We start from the raw sequence: 20,678 nt of genomic DNA, 5'->3' as shown, positions 1-20,678 counted from the left end.
CTGTGAGCTTATGAGAACAAATGATGCCTTGCAGTTCAAAAAAGAGAAAATAGACAGGAAAACACAGAGTTTTAAATGAACTCCTGAATCATTAGAGGGCTCTTCTGAGATGTAAATGAACTCTTTAGTGGGCTGAACATTGTCTGGGAAGCCTAAGAGGCAAACACTCAGCGCAGTTCATAAATAATGCATTCAGCATTCAGAGTCAATTAGACCGCACAAAATATGCACTGCACAATGAACGGACACACTTGCATCTGGCAAAGCAAAACATAACTAAATACAAACAAAACTCATTGAAACATCTTCAATAACAAGGTGGAAACAGACAGAATGACAAACGTTTCATGGCTGGAGACGCTACTTATAACTGTCCATTTTGCTCATGCCGAGCAATATCTGGATCAAAAGGGTCTGTATCTGTTGTACAGCCTTTAATTCTCTAATTATGAAAATCACTATTGAGAATAAGCTGCATGAGTAAAAACGTTAACCATCTGAACTCATAAAGTGATGAAAATTTAAAAGGAAAATGTTCCATTGCAAAAAAAAAAAAAACAGACTTCATGTTTAATGCAAATTATATCTTAATTTTGTATTTTCTGGTATATACACGGACATATGATCTCTAAACGGCAATTTTTCAGCAATTTATGGTGCTTTTTACAGTGTGTTACGACTCGGCTCGCTTTACTTTGGCTCAGTTTTCTTTTCCACTACAGTTATACCGCTTCAAAGTGGGTGGGATTATAGATTGATCATTATAGTTGCGCCTTTGTGGTGAGAAATCGAGTCCCCCCAGGAATCAGGTCTCCTTTAGGACCCTGAGTGATCCCATTGGTTCAACAGACTTTTAATGGGTAGTATTTTTAGCGCCTGATTACAATTCCTGCAAAATCACATTACGATTTATATAATTTAAAATGCATTATAATAACCATTAATGTCTTTTAAATTACATGGTTCATATACTTGTATATAACTGAAGCTATAGGTTGTGAAATCAAGGATTTCTTGTTCTTACTGTTTTTTAGTTAGCTTATGTACTAGCATAGCATTCATCTAAGCCTACCCTATTAGCCTGTTAGCTAGCTTATATTATATTAGGTATGTTTTTTGCTTCCAATATACACCGATCAGGCATGACATTATGACCAACGACAGGTGAAGTGAATAACACTGATTATCTCTTCATCACGGCACCTGTTAGTGGGTGGATATATTATGCAGCAAGTGAACATTTTGTCCTCAAAGTTGATGTGTTAGAAGCAGGAAAAATGGGAAAGCGTAAGGATTTGAGCGAGTTTGACAAGGGACAAATTGTGATGGCTAGACGACTGGGTCAGAGCATCTCCAAAACTGCAGCTCTTGTGGGGTGTTCCCGGTCTGCAGTGGTCAGTATCTATCAAAAGTGCTCCAAGGAAGGAACAGTGGTGAACCGGCGACAGGGTCATGGGCGGTCAAGGCTCATTGATTCACGTGGGGAGCGAAGGCTGGCCCGGGTCCGATCCAACAGACGAACTACTGTAGCTCAAACTGCTCAAGAAGTTAATGCTGGTTCTGATAGAAAGGTGTCAGAATACACAGTGCATCACAGTTTGTTGCATATGGGGCTGCATAGACACAGACCAGTCAGGGTGACCATGCTGACCCCTGTCCACCACCGAAAGAGCCAACAGTGGACATGTGAGCATCAGAACTGGACCACGGAGCAATGGAAGAAGGTGGCCTGGTCTGATGAATCAGGTTTTCTTTTACATCATGTGGATGGCCGGGTGCGTGTGCGTCACTTACCTGGGGAACACACGGCACCAGGTTGCACTATGGGAAGAAGGCAAGCCGGCGGAGACAGTGTGATGCTTTGGGCAATGTTCTGCTGGGAAACCTTGGGTCCTGCCATCCATGTGGATGTTACTTTGACACGTACCACCTACCTAAGCATTGTTGTAGACCATGTACACCCTTTCATGGAAACGGTATTCCCTGGTGGCTGTGGCCTCTTTCAGCAGGATAATGCGTCCTGACACAAAGCAAAAATGGTTCAGGAATGGTTTGAGGAGCACAACGAGTTTGAGGTGTTGACTTGGCCTCCAAATTCCTCAGATCTCAATCCAATCGAGCATCTGTGGGATGTGCTGAACAAACAAGTCCGATCCATGGAGGCTCCACCCCGCAACTTACAGGACTTAAAGGATCTGCTGCTAACATCTTGGTCCAGATACCACAGCACTCCTTCAGGGGTCTAGTGGAGTCCATGCCTCGACGGGTCAGGGCTGTTTTGGTAGCAAAAGGGGGACCAACACAATATTAGGAAGGTGGTCATAATGTTATGCCTGATGGTGTAGTTCCCAATTACATGTTTCAAATTAATGTTTGTGTGTACTTAGCATGACAATTTATTTACTAAAAATGTATTAGTATTATTATTTACGATACCACATTTTTTATTATTGTGTAAAATTATTATTAAATTATTTTTTTTTTTTACAGAACATAGCATGTTGCAACAATCCTTATCCTTATAAAATAATAATTTTTTTGGCATGGTTGTGATTCCATTTTGTTTTATTATGCAATACATAGGCATTCATTTTATATTAGAAGCATGTTGTTTGTGCACTTAATGTAATAAACATCATAAAATAGTGAAATAGATTATAATTAATCAAGACATCAGGATAACAACTTCTGATCAGTCATAACCACCTGGGTCCTAAAGGAGACCCAGTTCCTGGGGGGGATTCGATTTCTCACGACGCCGCCGCTACTGCTGTGACATCATCTTAAACGCGACACAAACGCTCCTCGGCTACCAATGAAAGGAACGTCTGCACCTCGTCTACTGACCACGATTCAGCAATTTCGTTTTTCAAGTCGCGTGCAGCGGTCGTTTAAAAAAAGCTGTGTGAACAAATGATGCTGCGGTGGCTGCTGCTGCTAGCGGGTTTGGTGTCTTGTGTCACAAGTCCAATGACGCGGATAGTGACGACTCTCTGACCAATCAGTGATCTGCAGTGTTTACACGTCACATTTTAGTATCGGTACGGCACGCTTGGAACCTCAGAAGAAGTGGTACTATTTAAGTGAGTCGTACTGACCAGTACCATGCAGTGGAAAAGCACCATTGGTAAAGACTGTATGTGTTAAAGGGGTGGTTGATTATGATTTGACGTTTTTAACTTTAGTTAGTGTGTAATGTTGCTGTTTGAGCATAAACAACATCTGCAAAGTTATGACGCTCAAAGTTCAATGCAAAGAGAGATATTTTCTTTTACAGAAATCTCTAAGGACTACAACAAACGGCTGGTAGGGACTACAACAAGCTTCTTCATCACTAACCCTAAAATTTACATAAACTCCGCCCCCGAGAACACACAATAAAGGGGGTGAGGCCATGTTGGGCTGCTTTAGAGAAGAGGAAGAGTTGTTGTAGTAGAGTGTTGTTGATGCCGTCATTTTACGCCGGACTGCTTCACAAACGAGGGTCAATTCAACACTGGATTTGCACAAAAGATTAACATGACGGCACATGCTAGTGGATGAGTTGAATCGACTCCACAGCAACTACATAAATTTATCCACTAACCGTTCAGAAACATCCAGTTTCATTCTAAAAGTTGTAACTTCTTCCTGAGTCTCTCCATCAGTGTCGACTCCGGTTTGAACAATGTAAGGCTGAACACCGTTACTGACAATCCTCATTTTGGCTGCGTGAGATTCTCCAGCTTTGTTGTTGTTGAGCAACCGAAGCGTGAGCTGTTAAAGCTCCGCCCTCTTCTGGAAAGGGGGCCGGGAGCAGCAGCTCATTTGCATTTAAAGGGACACACACAAAAACGGCGTGTTTTTGCTCACACCCAAATAGGGTCAAATTTGACAAGCTATAATAAATGATCAGCAGGGGTATTTTGAGCTGAAACTTCACAGACACATTCTGGAGACACCAGAGACTTATATTACATCTTGTGAAATAGGCATTATAGGACCCCTTTAAAGGGGCTTATGTTGTTTGGTCTGTCTCTTCACCTTGTGCCTTCTTAAAGAGCGCAATAATCACAGTTGTCTGAAATAATCGTGATCAGACTCTTATTTAATAATCGTGACATGCTAACTAACCATATAACCTGTATTATAGCAAAGCTGTGCATCGCTGCCATATGGACGTTACTTTGACACACTCATCTCTGACTGATATTGTACCACTGAAGCAAGCATTTTCTGTGAAGCTGCTTTGAAACAATACATATTGCGGAAAGCGCAATAAAAATAAACTGAGTTGAACTGAATGGTTTCTGTAAGATTCTCCCAGCTTCATAAAACTTGAAGCAGATTAGATTCTGATATTCGCGAAACTCTGGCTGAGAGCTGAATACATCAGCCCTCAAACTAAAGATTATTATTTCCTACTAAAGGTAAAATTGCAAGCATGAGTAATAAAGGGGAGAGAACCAATATGATTGTTCTTCATTCTCTTTCATGATGCCCACAATAAATGACTAATGCTCACATACAGCAGTACTGCCTGATAGCAGGCCTCCGCTTCAGTAATGCTGGTGTGTGTGTGTGTGTGTGTGTGTGTGTGTGTGTGTGTGTGTGTGTGTGTGAGTGTGTGTGTGTGTGAGTGTGTGTGTAATACCTGGAGAAAGCTATCGGCTAGCATTCCTATTGATCTAAACTCCACGTAGGAACAATACAAACTGTGATGGATCACTTTACATGTCAGACAGACGGCTCTTCCTGTTCAGGTGGGCGGTTCTTGACAGAATAAACTGCATTAAACACCAGGTCTTATGATGTCTAGTGAAAAGTCTAGCAAAACCTTTTCAGCCCTTGCTTGAAACCATGTTCAGGCAGACTACTACTACTAATACTAATTCTTTAGCGCCTGAAGTAAATCTAGAGATGTATGATTTCAGTAATGCGGAAAAAGCAGACGGAATTGTGGAATCCAGTCATGAAAAATGAAATTTACAGTATAACATGGAATGTTAAGGAATTTGACAAATTGTGGATGAGTAAATCAAACACAGGGCTGTACACTTGATCAAATCACAATATGTCTGACTGTGAATATTAAAGCACAAAAACACTATTTAATTATGAATGTTCTGTGTGTCTCTGAGGGAAAGAGCGGTGTAGTTTGTGTACTACACATTTCATTTGATAAAAATATTGTCATATCATATACACACACAAACTCAAAGGACACCATGACGGCCAATTAACATAATAAAAGACAAAGGTTTGGCTTAATTCCAAGAAATTGTGACAGAAATATATTACTATTGTACAGCAGATTTTACTTCGCAAAGTAATAGGCTAATAATAATAAAATAATTAAAACTTTTTTAAAACAAAATGAGAAAGTTTACAGAATTTTAGTGTCAGTACTTAAACTACTAATACAGTAATTAAACCATTATATATAATGTTGAATATAATGTATAATAATGCAATAGAGAAATATTTGTGGGTCCTGATAATGCCAAATGTCTTGTGTTACCAGTAAAAAGTGGCCTACATTATTTTAAATATATCTAATCAGTGACAGAGTGCAAACATATTCATCTAAAATAAATCTGTGTTTCAGCGTTAGAATCATGAATATTTTTATTCTGGTGTCACCATTGTCCTGTGCATTGGGTCCAAGCCTATTCATTTTCACCCCCAATGTAATACCAAATTTAGCATTTTAATCAACAGTACATTTTTTGTTATCCTTTTACCATGTCTTGGAGTATCGCAATAATATTGTTTTGTGAGTTCAGTATTGTGATATGTATCAAATCATGACATAAGGGTATCGTTACACTCCTAATTTCATGTCATTACCACCTCCTGGTAATAAATCATAAATCCAGAATCATTTAAACAGACAACACAGTACATTTCATAGTGCACTATTATTGTATATGTGTTTATAAATAATAAATTGTTAAAGTTTTAACTGATTAGACATGCTTTTTGATCATTAAAATTTAATTTAACCATTAAAACAGAATCCAGCAAAAATTGAAATGGAAAACACTAGGGGTGCAACAGTTCAGATTACTCACGGTTCGGTTTGTATCGCAGTTTTAGGCTCACGGTTTCGGTACGGTTCGGTATGTGCTATGTTCAGGTAAAAAATTACTACTGTCAAATAAAAATAAAGAAAATATAAGAACAAATAATCAAACAGCACAAATAAATACAGTAAAGCAAAGATACAAATACATAAAGCTTTTCAGGTTTTTCATGTATCCAGTTTCAGGTACAGAAATTGAATAAAGTAGCTAATAAAATGAAAAACAACATTGCGTAATCTTCACTGTATAAATTAAATAAAGATCAATCATTATTAATTATTAAGTTACTATTCAGTTCTAAGAAATGAGTGATTTCCTTGTCTTTTGTTGTTTGATTAACATTAAAAACACATTCAGACAGCAGGAATGCAAGGGCTGCTGTCTCTTTAAGACACAATGCACGGATCAGTACACTGATACTGAACACGGGCGTTCTTTCGAGTGTGTATAAGTTCACTTAAGACATAACCTACTAAGCTTGCTAGAATACTCGCCAAGACGGGCATGTTGACATCATTTTGTGTGAATTTGTCCGTTCAAGCACAAGACTTGAAAGAGACCTCAATATTTGTGCGCTGTACACGCGCTTCTGCGTGCGCGCTTCGGATGAGTGCACAAATCTTCTCACAGCGCGCACTAAGTTATTTTTCGCGCCTTGCACTCGAATGTTTAAATTGGCAAGTCTTAAATGAGTTTAGTTTAAACGCAGATAGCAACGTGTGCTGTTCAGGTCTCACCTGCGCTCGCGCGCTGTCAACACCCGTGTGATGACGGCGTAAATGACTGCTCATATCCACAAGTTTCCTACGCCCCATGAGGCCTTGCGTCAAAAGTTACTTTCCGGTTCAAAGTAAACAAGCTGGACGTGACACTCATTCATTCAACAGTTGACAGTCATTCAAGATTTAGCGATCCAAACTTCCGAACGTTTGGCTTTTACTTAAAGATTTAAGATTCCAGCATCAATATTTGAACAATGTTTTACAATAAAAAATGTTACAGTAACAGTAATTTATTAATTTATGTCAGGAGTGCACATCAATCATGCTAAATCTAACTGATATTTATATTGACATAAAAAGAAAACACATACCTATTCAGTTGCACCTGCTTCCATTCATTTACGATCACAAGAGGTTACGGTTTTTAAGTCCAAAGGCTTACACATTTAGAAATATACTGATAACATACCCTATGTTTACGTCACTTTTCTGAGCATTTCTATTAATTTTCCTCTAAATTATGTGATGATTGCAATTCGAGGACGTTTGAGCGATCTCTCCTGTCTATCTATCCTGATCCTTTCAGCCAGAACAACAGAGGGAGCTCATGAGAGGAAAACAGGAGTTATGAGTTATACAAGTTAACCGGAGTGTGAATCTGTGAAAGATATGCGTATGCATCCGGTATCAACAAAGGCACAGGGAAGAGACAGATAAAACATTAAACCAAATAAATACACGATTATAATCATACAAGAATTGTCTACGTTCCTCAAGCAGTCTCTGGTATTTTCCATAAACGTGTGTATTTATTATCGCAATGGTTAACATAAATAGCCTTTAGCATCGCATATATGACAGTGGAAACGCGACTGGCTCTGGCACACGCGACACCAGAATGAATAAAACATCACATCATAAGGCTTTGGTGCTAGCATCAGTGACAGGTGAAGAACAGACAGCGGGTTGTTCATGTGTTTCAGGGCCAGGACGCTCTTGTAGTCATGCTGCAGCACTTTTGTGGAAGGTCAGTAAAGTAAAGGACAATTAAGGGCACGAAAACTGTTTATTGTATTGTTATATTATTAACTAATAAATGTACTAAACTGAAATGTTGTCCCTGAGAGCCATAACGACATCTCTCATTAAGGTTTGCAACTTTAGAAAGTAAACAATGATCCGAAAAACACTTAGACTCTTCGCTAATTAGCACACAAAATACCATTGGTATGCTACTTCCGGCGCCTCACCGGAAGTTGTACCCACGTTCTTTTTTACAGTAGCGCCCTGTGGAAACAGGTGGATAGAGTATGCAGCACTCGCACTGAACAAAGTTTAGGGGAAGCCAGAATGCGTATACATCGACAGAAACATACATTAGCCTAACTCTGTCTGTTTTATTTATTTTCTACAAACCATATTATAGATGCGTATGCGTCGTCAGATATGAGATGAACCCCGGTGCAACTGCGTGCCGAACCGAGTGTGCAGAACGATACGGTTCGTTTTTTTACCGAGAATAGTTTCACCCCTAGAAAACACTTGGGCTGGGAGAATGAATCGATTCATCTCGATTCGTGGAACGATTCTGAGATTTTCCGAATGCATCGCGATTCTCTCTTGAATCGATTCTGAGCTTAGTTTTTAACAGCAGATGGCGCTCTAGGCTAGTTTTTAACCACACGCTCAAATGCTCATGAAGAAGAGCACTCGTGCGTTCGGCTGAGTCTGACAATGTACTTGCACCTCAGAATGCTTTTATGGCGCAAAATTGATGTAAACAGCCCACTGCAAACGCCCTTGTAATTCGCTTCAACCTTTTCGAACTTTATGAATGATTATTTTATAGAAGGTTCAAGTGGAAGGAATTGGAAGAGAGCAGAGTAATGCTGTTTCTAAAGCACGTATTGCCAAAAATTAAGCTCAGAATCGATTCCAGAGAGAATCATGATGCATTCGGAAAATCTCAGAATCGATCCAGAATCATTTCTGAATTTGCGATTCAACAATTTATTGTCCCAGCCCTAGAAAACACAGACTTTGGGGAAAAAATAAAATAGATTTCACAAAGCCCTAAAAATGTAATTTGTACATAATTATAATGTACAATTATAATACATAACACCAATGCAATAGTCATAATATCGTTAATGAAACAGTCAAGGGTCTGGATAATTATGTAAGGCACTGAACAAGCAGCAGGACCACATTCAACTTAAAGATCGATATTTAGTTTCTTTTCCCAACATGTCACAACACAAACTCGACATTTCAAGGTTGCTGTTTGACCTCAAGTTGACAGCCTTGTGTTTTGACATGACACCCTCCCTACTGCTGTCCGTCCGTCACAAGACTCTTCCAGAAAAAGACAGACTATGGCACACAGTTTTATTGAAACGCCGAACCCCTGAAGACCTGGAACAGAACACGGTAGGCCAGACCTAGTTTTTGTTCCAGTTAAAGGGATAGTTCACCCAAAAATGAAAATTGTCCCATGATTTACTCACCCTCAAGCCATCGTAGGTTTATATGACAATCTTCTTTCAGATGAACACAATCCGAGATAGATTTAAAAATATCCTTAGTCCTCCAAGGTTTATAATGGTTGTGAATGGTAACCCACATTCTCAAGACAGAAAAAATGCATCCATCCATAAAAAAAAGTAATCCATATGGCTCCAGGGGGTTAATAAAGGCCTTTTGAAGCGAAGGGATGTGTTTTTGTAAGAAAAATATCCATATATAAAAACTTTATAAATTCGAATAACGAGCTTCCGGTGGACGACCGCACGCAGAATGCGCAAGTTGACTTGCGCCAAATGAGTAATCCTCTGACGCGATGTATGACGCAGGATGCAGGAGTATCGTAAGCTTCTCACGGTTCAAACAAAAATGGCTAAGCAACAAACTCAAGCTCCTCTTTCTTCTCTTATATCGAAATCCTCCGACATTTCTCTTCAAAATTTCTCGTTTTAGACTTCTAATTTGTGATCAGTGTTTTGTTTTGCTCTCTCCTTTTCGCCTCTACGTTCGTCATTGCGTTCGGGTCAAAGGTTGCTCTTCCACCCAAATTGACGTGCGCATTCTGCGTACGGTCATCCACCGGAAGCTCGTTATTCGAATTTATAAATTTTTATATATGGATATTTTTCTTACAAAAACACATCCCTTCGCTTCAAAAGGCCTTTATTAACCCCCTGAAGCCGTATGGATTACTTTTTTTATGGATGGATGCATTTTTTCTGTCTTCAGAATGTGGGTTACCATTCACAACCATTAGAAACCTTGGTGGACTAAGGATATTTTTAAATATATCTCGGTTTGTGTTCATCTGAAAGAAGATTGTCGTATAAACCTAGGATGGCTTGAGGGTGAGTAAATCATGGGATAATTTTCATTTTTGGGTGACCTATCCCTTTAACTTAAATGAAAGCATTCACACACAGTGCCTCATCTTTCACTAATCTGCAGTGGTTAACCGCTGATCTGATGTCAAGGACTTACATACAATCTGTACTGATTCCTGTCTCTAGTTACATATTGTAAATCTCAATACACGTAATATTCATCCAAGTCTAAGTGGAAATCCATGTGGACTTGTCAGCAAATAATACTTTACGTTTATGTCAACTCACAGAAAGTGATTCAGGCGGATTGCTATAATGGCATCTTCTTGGCTTGCATTGCCCAATCTGTCAATCATGACGTTATTAACCAAGTGTAATGAGATTCTGCTGTGCGAATGAGTAGCAAAGTTTCACTACAGAGAGAACAAACATTTACTACATTGGTGATGATGAAGATGGCACATTTAGACAATACTGTGGATCTCTGTAGCATTACCATGCTTTCTGAACCATGGTATTCTTTAAAGTACCATGTAAATACTATAGTATATGAATATGGTAATCATTCAGTATCATGGTATTACCATCAGATCACAGCATTTTTTGTAATATGGACATGAAGCGCTTCACTACAAATGATCATGATGGCTGAATACATAATACTGCACCCTTTCAGATATATTAAACAATGCATAACTACATAATTTGCTATTAAAATGGGTGAAATGAGGAGTAAACAACCTGTGCCTTCTGGCATGCATAAGAGAACAAATCTCTTATTTATCACAATACTGTAAATAGAGATATTTGCTTCTGGGATAACTGACTGATGTCATATTTAATAGCTCTGGCTTTAACTTTAAATGCCAAACAGCATCACACAAGGTACATTCAGTCCTGTCTGACTCAGGTAAGCATTTATTTCTGCGATGGCTTTGCAACCACTTTGCATGAAATAGGCTAACAATAGATACACACATTCACAACCTGGCAAATGATGCACAATAGGAAACACACAAATCTTCGTGTTAGGACAGCTTAGCTACACAATTTGTTGCCCAGTGCATGTAGGATGCGTTTGAAACTATGATATCGGCTATTTGTTTACAGTGCTGCAAATGTGTTCCTTACCATGTTGCTGCCTGTGCGACGGAATTCCCCCTCGGAAATGAACAGCAATAAATGAAAGCACAAATATAAGAGGAAAATTCTGCTCTTGGTCTCGTTGTTTTGTACAGAAAAGGCTGGTTTTGACACAGCAGCAGCGTTAACCTATTTTCCGTCTGTTTCCGTGGGTTTTACTGCAGCAGCGACGCGAGGAAGAGCCGCAGGGCGGGGAGGGAGGGAGGAGCGGAGGAGGCTCGCTGCTATTGGACGAAGGCCGAAAGAGGCGGGGCAAAGAAGCGCTGATAGGCGGTCCTTCGGTACACTACATACGGGAAACCTTAGCCCCACCCACTGCCTTCACCCTCACACAAACACACACGAACACACACACGACAATTTGCATACCAGCTATGGCAAGCCATTTTAACATTTAACCATTACCAGCTGCTCATGGAGGGTCCGTTCACAACGCAGGCGAACTGGTTCAAGTCAAATCCTCCTGGGAAGTTCGTATTTACGAGTTGAGAAGTCGTGTTTACGACGTCAGGTGCGTTCAAATCACTTTCATCGGAGCCTTCTCTTAATTAACTACACAAAAATACAGCAATGTTTTTAAACTTTACTAATAGAAAATATAGAACAAAGAATGAGTATTATGTGTGTTTTGCTTTTTAATGAGTTTAATTAATTGATGAAATCACTGTAAAGTTTATCGTTACAAAGGCTATTATTATAATGCTATATATTTTGTTCAGGCAATTAGCTTATCTTGATGTAAATAAAAAAGCCTGACAATGTCACTGGTATATACATATATAAATATTGTGGTATTCCTCGCTGACACGCCCACAACTCATAAAGATCAGGGCTTAAAGAAAATCCCGAGCTTCCCACTCGTATTTACGACTTCTTGGTGGCTTTCATGTGCGTTCAACTCGTAAATCTTTCCGACATGACTTGAATGCGCCATCACTGGAGTTTGAGTCATTCTTACTCTGCAGTTAATTTTCATGTCCTTCCTATTCCAATATATTAAAGTCCCCATGTAGTCAATAATTATTTAAAACTCGTCTTTCATCACCAAAATGACATATTAAAAGTTTTTTTCCTTTGAAAAAATGTATTCATGCCTTAAAATAGCTTAAATATAACTACGCCCTTGCTTAATATACACTGATCTATGAATATGATAATTAGCCCCGCCTCCACTCACTCGCACGAGCTCAGATGAGATCCACTCGGTCAACTTACTGATGTAAATGCTGCACATTGGTATCACTTTTTACAACGTCGGACACATAATGGTAATATGATTAGCTTTCTGCTTGAGTATGTTATCAAACAGCTAATAACGTGTTGCTAATGTTACACAAACCATGTTCCTATTCGCGAGTCAGACAGCTGTCTTCTAACAATCAATATCCTTAGAAACGCTTTAAAAAACTCAGAACATCAGTGGAGAAAGGCATATGGTTCATCATAACTTCGTAATATACATCATACACCCACTATACTGCTAAATCCATCGATTTTTCATATCAATAGAAAAATATACCTGGATAACCTCTTGAGACTCCCCTGCTTCAGCGGTCAGTTAATAATATGCTAAAGTCCGCCGGCACGTTGACGTGATTGGTTACAAGGTAGTTTGTGACGTCAGAAACACCAGCAATTTCAAAGCGCAGGTTTGAGACTGTCTTTAGATCACTGCCGTTTTAAAGAGAAAATACTCAGCAATGGTGTTGACTTATGAATTTGCACATGGTTTGTCTTAAATCATGTTAAAAAACACCACACAGAGATATAAACAACATTAAAAACTTGATTTTCACCACAGGGGGACTTTAAAACATTCTATGCCCCCCTTTTGTAATATCCCTGAGAAGCACAAACATCAGAATGAATTCTGTGATGTTTTGCTGTATTAGTTGATTTGACTTGACATATTGATTAAATAGCCCCTGTTTAATGCAATAATTATAACTGAAAATATCACAATTTACTCTATAGAATATTTTATTCTATTGACAGAGCATTCTGAAAATCTGGTATACCCTTATATAGAAGTGATTTCCTAAACACAAAAATGTAATTAAATTTGAATTAAGAACTATTACAGTTTAAACTGCATAGCAAGACTGAAAATTCAAGCATCACATTTTAAAATGAAAGTAGTATTGATACTGTAATTCTGACTTCTTTATACAAACAGACCATCATAGGCAGCATTATAACAAAATTTCTCATGTGGCTATTTGTCTGATGTTATATTCACACATCTGTGAGATGGGCATACTGTTTTTACACATTTATAATCTGATTGAGATTTCATCAACACTTTAAGACTTTAGGTTTACTACGGTTTTAAAGTGGTCTTACCCCAACTTACTTCAAGGTCTTAACGTGGTCTTACGGTCTTAGCTCATTTAAGATGTGAAGGTCTTCTTAACATGTTTCATGGACATACTAAAACCTAATCTTCTTGATATTTCAACAACACTAGGCTGCAGCGCCACCTGCTGGCGTCCATGTGGAGATCATATGAACAGCCAAATGATAATCACATTATCTGGGTAAACCTATTGGAACATTATCAGCTGAGGGATAAATCAACTGTGAGTAAAAATAGGGGTATTTCCACAATGGCACTGCTTTCTAAAAACCTCTGCTCTGCGTGATGCTCCATGCATGCTGAAACTTGTCCGTAAAAAGTCTGAGACCACTCACTCTTTTTATTTGATAGAATATTGCCATTTTGAAAAATGCAAAAACATTGAAAAATACATCCACTTACAATTATTGCACATATACCACAATGCACCATGACAAAATACTCATAAAAAGACACACTATAGAAGGTATATTCATACGAGTAAAATTTACTATGAAAATGCTACATTAACAAACGGTATAATAACAATTCTATCATAAAATCTATATAAAATATGTAAACTCATATAAAAGTAAACTTCATCCTCATGGGTTCTTCAGAGGTAGACAGCTGGAAGGAACTGCGAAAAAAGACAACACTACAACAAACAGGGTAAAGTGCAGCTCAAATACAGTGATCTGATTTTCCAGCAGACAAATCCAGTAAAACTCTTTCTTGTAAATTCATCACAACTCTCTAATCAGTTCTTAGGAAAGGTTACAGCCCTACACTATCAGGAACCACTGATTCATATTTCTAGGACAATGGGCAGTGTGACGTTTAGGGAGGTCTTCATAAGATTGTCTTCTGTCACAGTTGACACACACACTTCACACGTCGTTCACAGAAACAGCTCTTTATTGATCCACATGAGGGTGCGTGTGTCGTTGGGTTTACACTCGTACTCGATGCTGTTGAAGCTGTTCCCCCACTGGCAGTGGTCCCTCTTGTTGTAGTTGTAGAACTTGACCTGCCAGACGGTCTCAAAAAGACCTGCCTGAGTGAACTGGCAGGCACAGAAACAACACATCAGGTGCAACTCTTATTTTTACACTCACTTCCAAAGGGTGTTCTTGCAGCAATACCTTAGAAGAACCTTTCAGGGTGTTTTCACACTTTGTTTGGGTTTCACACTTATTCTTGCACTATATCTCACATCCATCTTTGTAAATAACATTTATTTAGGTTTTTTATTTTGATCCAATATACTGAAAAACATACACGATTTCTTTCCCAGATACATTCACTTAAGACAAAGCCTGTTTATGTGAAGAGTTTTTTGACACTTTAAACGTGGAATAAGACGCTACAGATAATTCAGTTTAGTACACGTGCTGTGACAGCAGGTTTTCTGTGCATGCGCTAGGTGTGTGCGCTCATAACACCGGAAGGCAAGGCATGCAGGCGCGCCTCTCTTACACAGCTTGGAAGCAGTTCATATCACAATAAAAAAGTGTACTTTGTGAACAAATAATTTGTAGAGATCTGAGAGAAGACGCAGCCATGATGAACAGCTGATTTGTACGGAGGTATCTGATGACCAAACTACACTGGAATTCACGAATGGAAAAATCAAGTAAGCCCAGAGCGGTTTGTGTTCAGATTGGCTCTGAGATCGTTTGGAGTGTTCACATATGAAAAAAATCACGCGAAACGGGCCCAGACCCCTGAAAAGGATCAAGTGTGAAAACACCTTCAGTGAACATTTTAAAGGATTAGTTCACTTCAGAATGAAAATTTCCTGGTAATTTACTCACCCCCATGTCATCCAAGATGTTCATGTCTTTCTTTCTTCAGTCGAAAAGAAATGAAGGTTTTTGAGGAAAACATTCCAGGATTTTTCTCCATATAGTGGACTTCACTGGGGTTCAACGGGTTGAAGGTCCAAATGTCAGTTTCAGTGCAGCTTCAAAGAGCTCTACACGATCCTAGACGAGGAATAAGGGTCTTATCTAGAGAAACCATCACTCATTTTCTAAAAAAAATACAAATTATATACTTTTTAACTAGAAATCTCGTCTTGCACTGCTCTGCGATGCTCCACATTAAGTAATCATGTTGGAAAGGTCACGTGTACCGCGGTAGGGCGAAAAACTCCATCTCATTTTCTCCTCCAACTTCAAAATCGTTTGACATCATTGTTTTACCTTTTTTTTTGTAAAGGCCATTTGACTTAGTCTTTGCACATTATCTTTGTAGACACTGGATCGTTACTTCCGCCTATGTCACGCGTGACCTTTCCAAAGTGATTACGTAATGCGTGACGCATCGCAGAGCAGTGCAAGACGAGCATTTGTGGTTAGAAAAGTATATAATTTTTTTTTTTTAGAAAATGACCGATGGTTTCTCTAGATAAGACTCTTATTCCTCGTCTGGGATCTCTAGAGCCCTTTGAAGCTGCACTGAAACTGACATTTGGACCTTCAACCCGTTGAACCCCAGTGAAGTCCACCATATGGAGAAAAATCCTGGAATGTTTTCCTCAAAAACCTTCATTTCTTTTCCACTGAAGAAAGAAAGACATGAACATCTTGGATGACATGGGGGTGAGTAACTTATCAGGAAATTTTCATCCAGAAGTGAACTAATCCTTTAACAGCCTAATCTGAATAACTCCTTTCTCCACTATAAAGAACCTTTTGTGGAATGGAAAGATTCTATTGATGTTAAAGGTTCTTAATGGAACCACAGATGGCAATAAAGAACCCTTATGTTCTTCTTCAGCCTTTTAGGATGTATTTATAGGCTCTGTGTTGGGTGCATTGGTGCACTTCTTATTTCTAAGAGAAAATTCAAACTGAAATTAAACCTCATAGCTCATAAACAATCAATCACTCTTTCAAAAGCGATTCTCACCTGTATGTTGACTTGAACAGGTTGCCTCTCTCCACTTTTGGTGTGTGTCACTCCCTCTGTGTCATACATGCCAGTGTACACTACAGACTGAGGGTCTTTAGACTGCTGCTCCAAAGGGAAAGTCACGCCGCCAACAGTCATGGATCTGAGGAATGGAGAGCCAACCAAAGATAAACGTCAGGAGCTAAAACTGTAGCTAATGGTACTATGGGAGCCTACCATTGATTGTTAATGATTTCCTGATCATGATAGCTATCAAAAAACTTATTCACATTGTGTGCATTAAGTGAATATATGGATATGATAGAATAGCTCTTTTAAATAAAACAGAAACTCAAGATTATTCAGATTGCAATATCTATTTGATTTGGCAGACATCTTAGCCCAGATATCTGTAGATGTATGTGTAGCACAGAATAGGATACTACACGCATTACAACATGCAGTCAGTCAGACATGGTTGATGCCTTAATCGTCTGGATTTGACTGCCAAAGGAAGCAATCTGTCAGCTCCCTCTGTCAGTGCATGACATGTAGACACAATCCTGTAGGATAAGCCCTACAATCATGACATCCCATATGGATGTGTAGCAATCACGAGATGTTACATCCAAAATTTTTAGTTGCTTTCAGTTATTTTCATTTTTTATTTCACTATAAGCACCATGGTAGACTATTTAAAAAAAAAAAAAAAAAAAAAAGGCAAGTACAATGAGATGTAGTCTAAAATAATCATTTAGCATTATTGTCTTGTATATGTCAAAGTGATATGTTACCAATACTATGGTATTGGTCATTTGTCATTTTACATCACAACAACACAAAATAAACCTAGGCTATTCTGGTTCAACGTTAATGCAAACGATACCATCAAAATGAGAGGATCAATAATGTAAGTTCACTTACTAATAGATAAACCATTATCTACTCACGTCGCCTCAACTGCTCCCGGTTTAACGACCACGTCGACCTTGTATTTAGTTCCCGTCAGTAATTTGATGGTTCTGCTCTGACCGAATCTCGTCCCGTCCGACTTGAAGAAGACGGGTCCGTTATTCGGAGTGGTTTTCAGCGAAACGCCGATTTTAATCAGTTGCGGAATGTCGGCCATGATGCAGAATGATGCTGAAAGGCAGTCAGGTGTGAGGGAACAGGTCGAGATATTTCAAGCTGAACTAAATCAGTGTGCCGTGATGTGTACTCGAGTGGAAACCCGTGAAAACCGCATCGCAGAAAGCACAAAGTCATGTCTGCTGTTCCTGACCATAATCCCCTGCACAAACAGTAATCCGAACAAGCGCGCGTGCGACCTAATGAGATCAAGAGAGAGGCGGTGTAGCCTAGGCTTCTTCAGATTAAACCAATACAGCATTCGTGTATTTAGCTAATTGATCATTTAAATATGATTCTACCAAAATAAGTGGCTTCCAGTGCAGTACTGTTGCTCAAGGACATCAAGTCAAGGATCATCCAATAGTCATGATCAGAAATAGATATTGGTGACGGGTGAGTGTTGGCACTGATTCTACAGAATTGGTGTAAACTGCTGTCCCACAACCAAAAACACATTTAAAAAGCATTTAAGTATTCAAATTATAGATGTTTACTAAGATCCTTCTATTATCTATTGAATCCCACGACAATATTTTAAATATCAGTAAGCTTAATGTATATAAAATCATCATTTATTGGGTACTTTAAATTGGGAGGTGGCTATCCTGAACCCTAACCCCTAAATTTCAACTTGTAAAAATGATTTTGAAATAGTTTTTTCAATTTTTTTCTATTGTTGTTTTATTTTTTTTATTTTTTTTATTTTTTTTAAAGTGAAGTTTATATATTATTTTTAAATCATGAAACTTTAGGTAAAAAAAATGCGTCCCGCATTTTCATGTCACTACCGAAACAGTGTGTGTTTTAGTCCATTGGCTGAGACTGATTTTAACACACTTCTACATTTTTGATCAGGAAATATTCCTGTGTCCCTCCCTCTCATAGCCTCTCTTTCACAGTAGATAGGTCCATCACTTTGAGTTAAATGTGTTCAAAAGTCTGAAAATCTGTGTGCAACTTTAAAGAACATCACTACCAAACACATTTTTTCTGCAATTAAGCAAACTTTTTTTGGGTGTTATTCAATAAAATTTAGTTTTTGCGTGTGTACAACTGTTCAGAACTGTGCTAGCTAACCATGTGCTGATAAGCATCTTTGAGCTAGGCTAAAAAGTATCTAAAATTGTCACTACCGAAACAGTCATGCCCGAAACATGTCATCATTGTTTTGGTAGTGACAAAAGGGAACACAATCATTTATTTGGGGGAAATAAACAAAATTTTAGCACAGAGACTTCATATTAGTATTTTAATATGTTTAAGAAGTGTTTTAGTATGCGAGTTAAAGTTCTGTATTGTGATGTGGTCACTACCAACACATTACTGTAACTACCGAAAATGTGCAGTCACGACCGATACATGGGATGTTTTGTCAGAAATAAAGTATGTTGAATTATCAACTAAGATGTTATTATAGTGTTTGGTTCAATGTATATTCAAACTAATGAATCCTTCACTGTGAAATCAGTATGATAAACTTTATGCTTTTTACAAAGAAAGATTGGATTCAAAATACAACAAATCTCATACATTTTAACACTTGAAATGTTAAAATTATTATTGATTTACCTGTGAGAACATTCTTTAAAAAAAAAAAAAAAAAAAAGCAAAAAAAAAAAAAAAAATTTACAAGGTAGATGTAAACAAAATCTCAATAGGTCAATGTAACCCTTCTTATTAAATTATTTATTATTGTGTTTCAGTAGTAACAAATTTGGGCAGAGGAAAAATATTCCAAAACTTTCTGAAAATACAATATGAGAATCAATTGCACAATTACTAGAAATGTGTACCTTGGATATGATACAATTTGCATACATATAAAATTTGTGGAAAAATACTTTTTTTTTTTTTTTTTTTCAAAACATTTCCAACTTTGAACCAATTCTGTAGAATGACCCATAAAAATACTATGGTAGGTTACTGTCTTGGTTTTGAACATGACAGTATCATGTGGTTTTAGGCACATAATACAATGGTTTTATTTTACCCCAAACCTAACCCTACCCATAACTTATCCCTAATATCAGAGGGAAATAATAGAATGGCGTAGAAGCGTAAACTTCACATTAACTGTAAACTTAACTCTCAAATCTGATTGGCTGCTTGGAATGTTGTTTCAAGATCAACAAGGATGGTGAACCAGGAACATGTTACATTTGGTGAAATCACATTCACCATGTACACATAAGCATATATGACTAAGAATCAATCAATAGTATCAATTTAAGTTGATTTGTATAGCAGTTTAACACAATACATATTGTTTCAAAGGAGCTTCACAGAAAATGCTTGTTATTAAGACATCATTACTATGAAAATACCATGGTATACGGTATATGTACAATAACATATATTAGTTATTAATACCAAGTACAATGGTATTGTCTGATACACTACTGTATACCACTGCAGTGCTTTTTTGTTTGTTTTGTTTTGACTGATCTAGTTGGAAGTGGCTTCCAATTTTAGCAGCCTATGAATAACTGGACAAAAGCACAGCAGGTAATATGTGCTCATGAATATATATAACACCACAATTCTCCCACTTCCTTTTAAAATCACATGTGAAAACACCTTTCATCTGGTTGTTTTTTTAAAAGATGGTTTTCTTCAACAATCATTTGATTTATCATAACATTTTAAGCAGTACACAACTGGACAATGTTTCAAATTCTTATGTGTGTTGCAACTTTACTGTAATGTCTCTTCGTAAACGTAGCGTAAGCTGGGTCCAGTGACCGCAAGCATGCAATGTGCCGCTCTTTTGTAACACCTCCCTTCTTTCAGCTTCCTGTGAAAGAACTGTTTCTCTAACCAAGATAGTGTGATTTGTTTCTTCAGGTATTATTCCCACAAGTGTACCCACAAGGCTCTTCAGGGGTTCATTGCTGCAACAAAATAGTTTCAGTAACAGACCTTCTTATCAACAATCAGTAGAGGTTACAATGTTCTAGATGATAAATGGTGTTTTTTCAGATACTGAAAGGCACGGAAAATGTTTGTTCCAGCAGATAAAAATGATATTTTTATTTAT

General features: G+C 38.0%; 2 protein-coding genes across 2 annotated transcripts in view; both read right to left on the bottom strand.

The window, feature by feature from the left end:
- ppp3r1a (protein phosphatase 3, regulatory subunit B, alpha a) overlaps window positions 1-11,474 on the bottom strand; it is a 30,300-nt gene extending 18,826 nt beyond the window's left edge. The window contains exon 1 of the mRNA XM_051916902.1: window positions 11,266-11,474. Within this exon, the coding sequence (XP_051772862.1) occupies window positions 11,266-11,268 (3 nt within the window). The 5' untranslated portion in view covers window positions 11,269-11,474. The remainder of the gene's footprint in view (window positions 1-11,265) is intronic.
- A 2,626-nt stretch (window positions 11,475-14,100) lies between these two features.
- cnrip1b (cannabinoid receptor interacting protein 1b) lies at window positions 14,101-20,640 on the bottom strand. Its single transcript, XM_051916903.1, has 3 exons — window positions 17,461-20,640; window positions 16,529-16,673; window positions 14,101-14,678 (listed from the first exon to the last, which is right to left on the bottom strand). The coding sequence occupies exons 1-3, from the start codon at window positions 17,637-17,639 to the stop codon at window positions 14,514-14,516; spliced, it is 489 nt and encodes a 162-aa protein (XP_051772863.1). The 5' UTR covers window positions 17,640-20,640; the 3' UTR covers window positions 14,101-14,513.
- Window positions 20,641-20,678: the final 38 nt, after the last annotated feature.

The sequence above is a fragment of the Ctenopharyngodon idella genome, chromosome 13 (assembly GCF_019924925.1).
Source record: "Ctenopharyngodon idella isolate HZGC_01 chromosome 13, HZGC01, whole genome shotgun sequence".
NCBI classification, from domain to species: Eukaryota; Metazoa; Chordata; class Actinopteri; order Cypriniformes; family Xenocyprididae; genus Ctenopharyngodon; species Ctenopharyngodon idella.
This window is presented reverse-complemented; position numbering and strand designations above follow the sequence as displayed.

Excerpts from the sequence above, each read along its gene's own strand:
- cnrip1b (XM_051916903.1), bottom strand. The coding sequence starts at position 17,639 with ATGGCCGACATTCCGCAACTGATTAAAATCGGCGTTTCGCTGAAAACC. Across the intron at positions 16,674-17,460 it reads CCGGGAGCAGTTGAGGCGAC|ATCCATGACTGTTGGCGGCG; the intron begins GTGAGTAGATAA and ends TCCATTCCTCAG. Across the intron at positions 14,679-16,528 it reads CTGTTCAAGTCAACATACAG|TTCACTCAGGCAGGTCTTTT; the intron begins GTGAGAATCGCT and ends TGTGCCTGCCAG.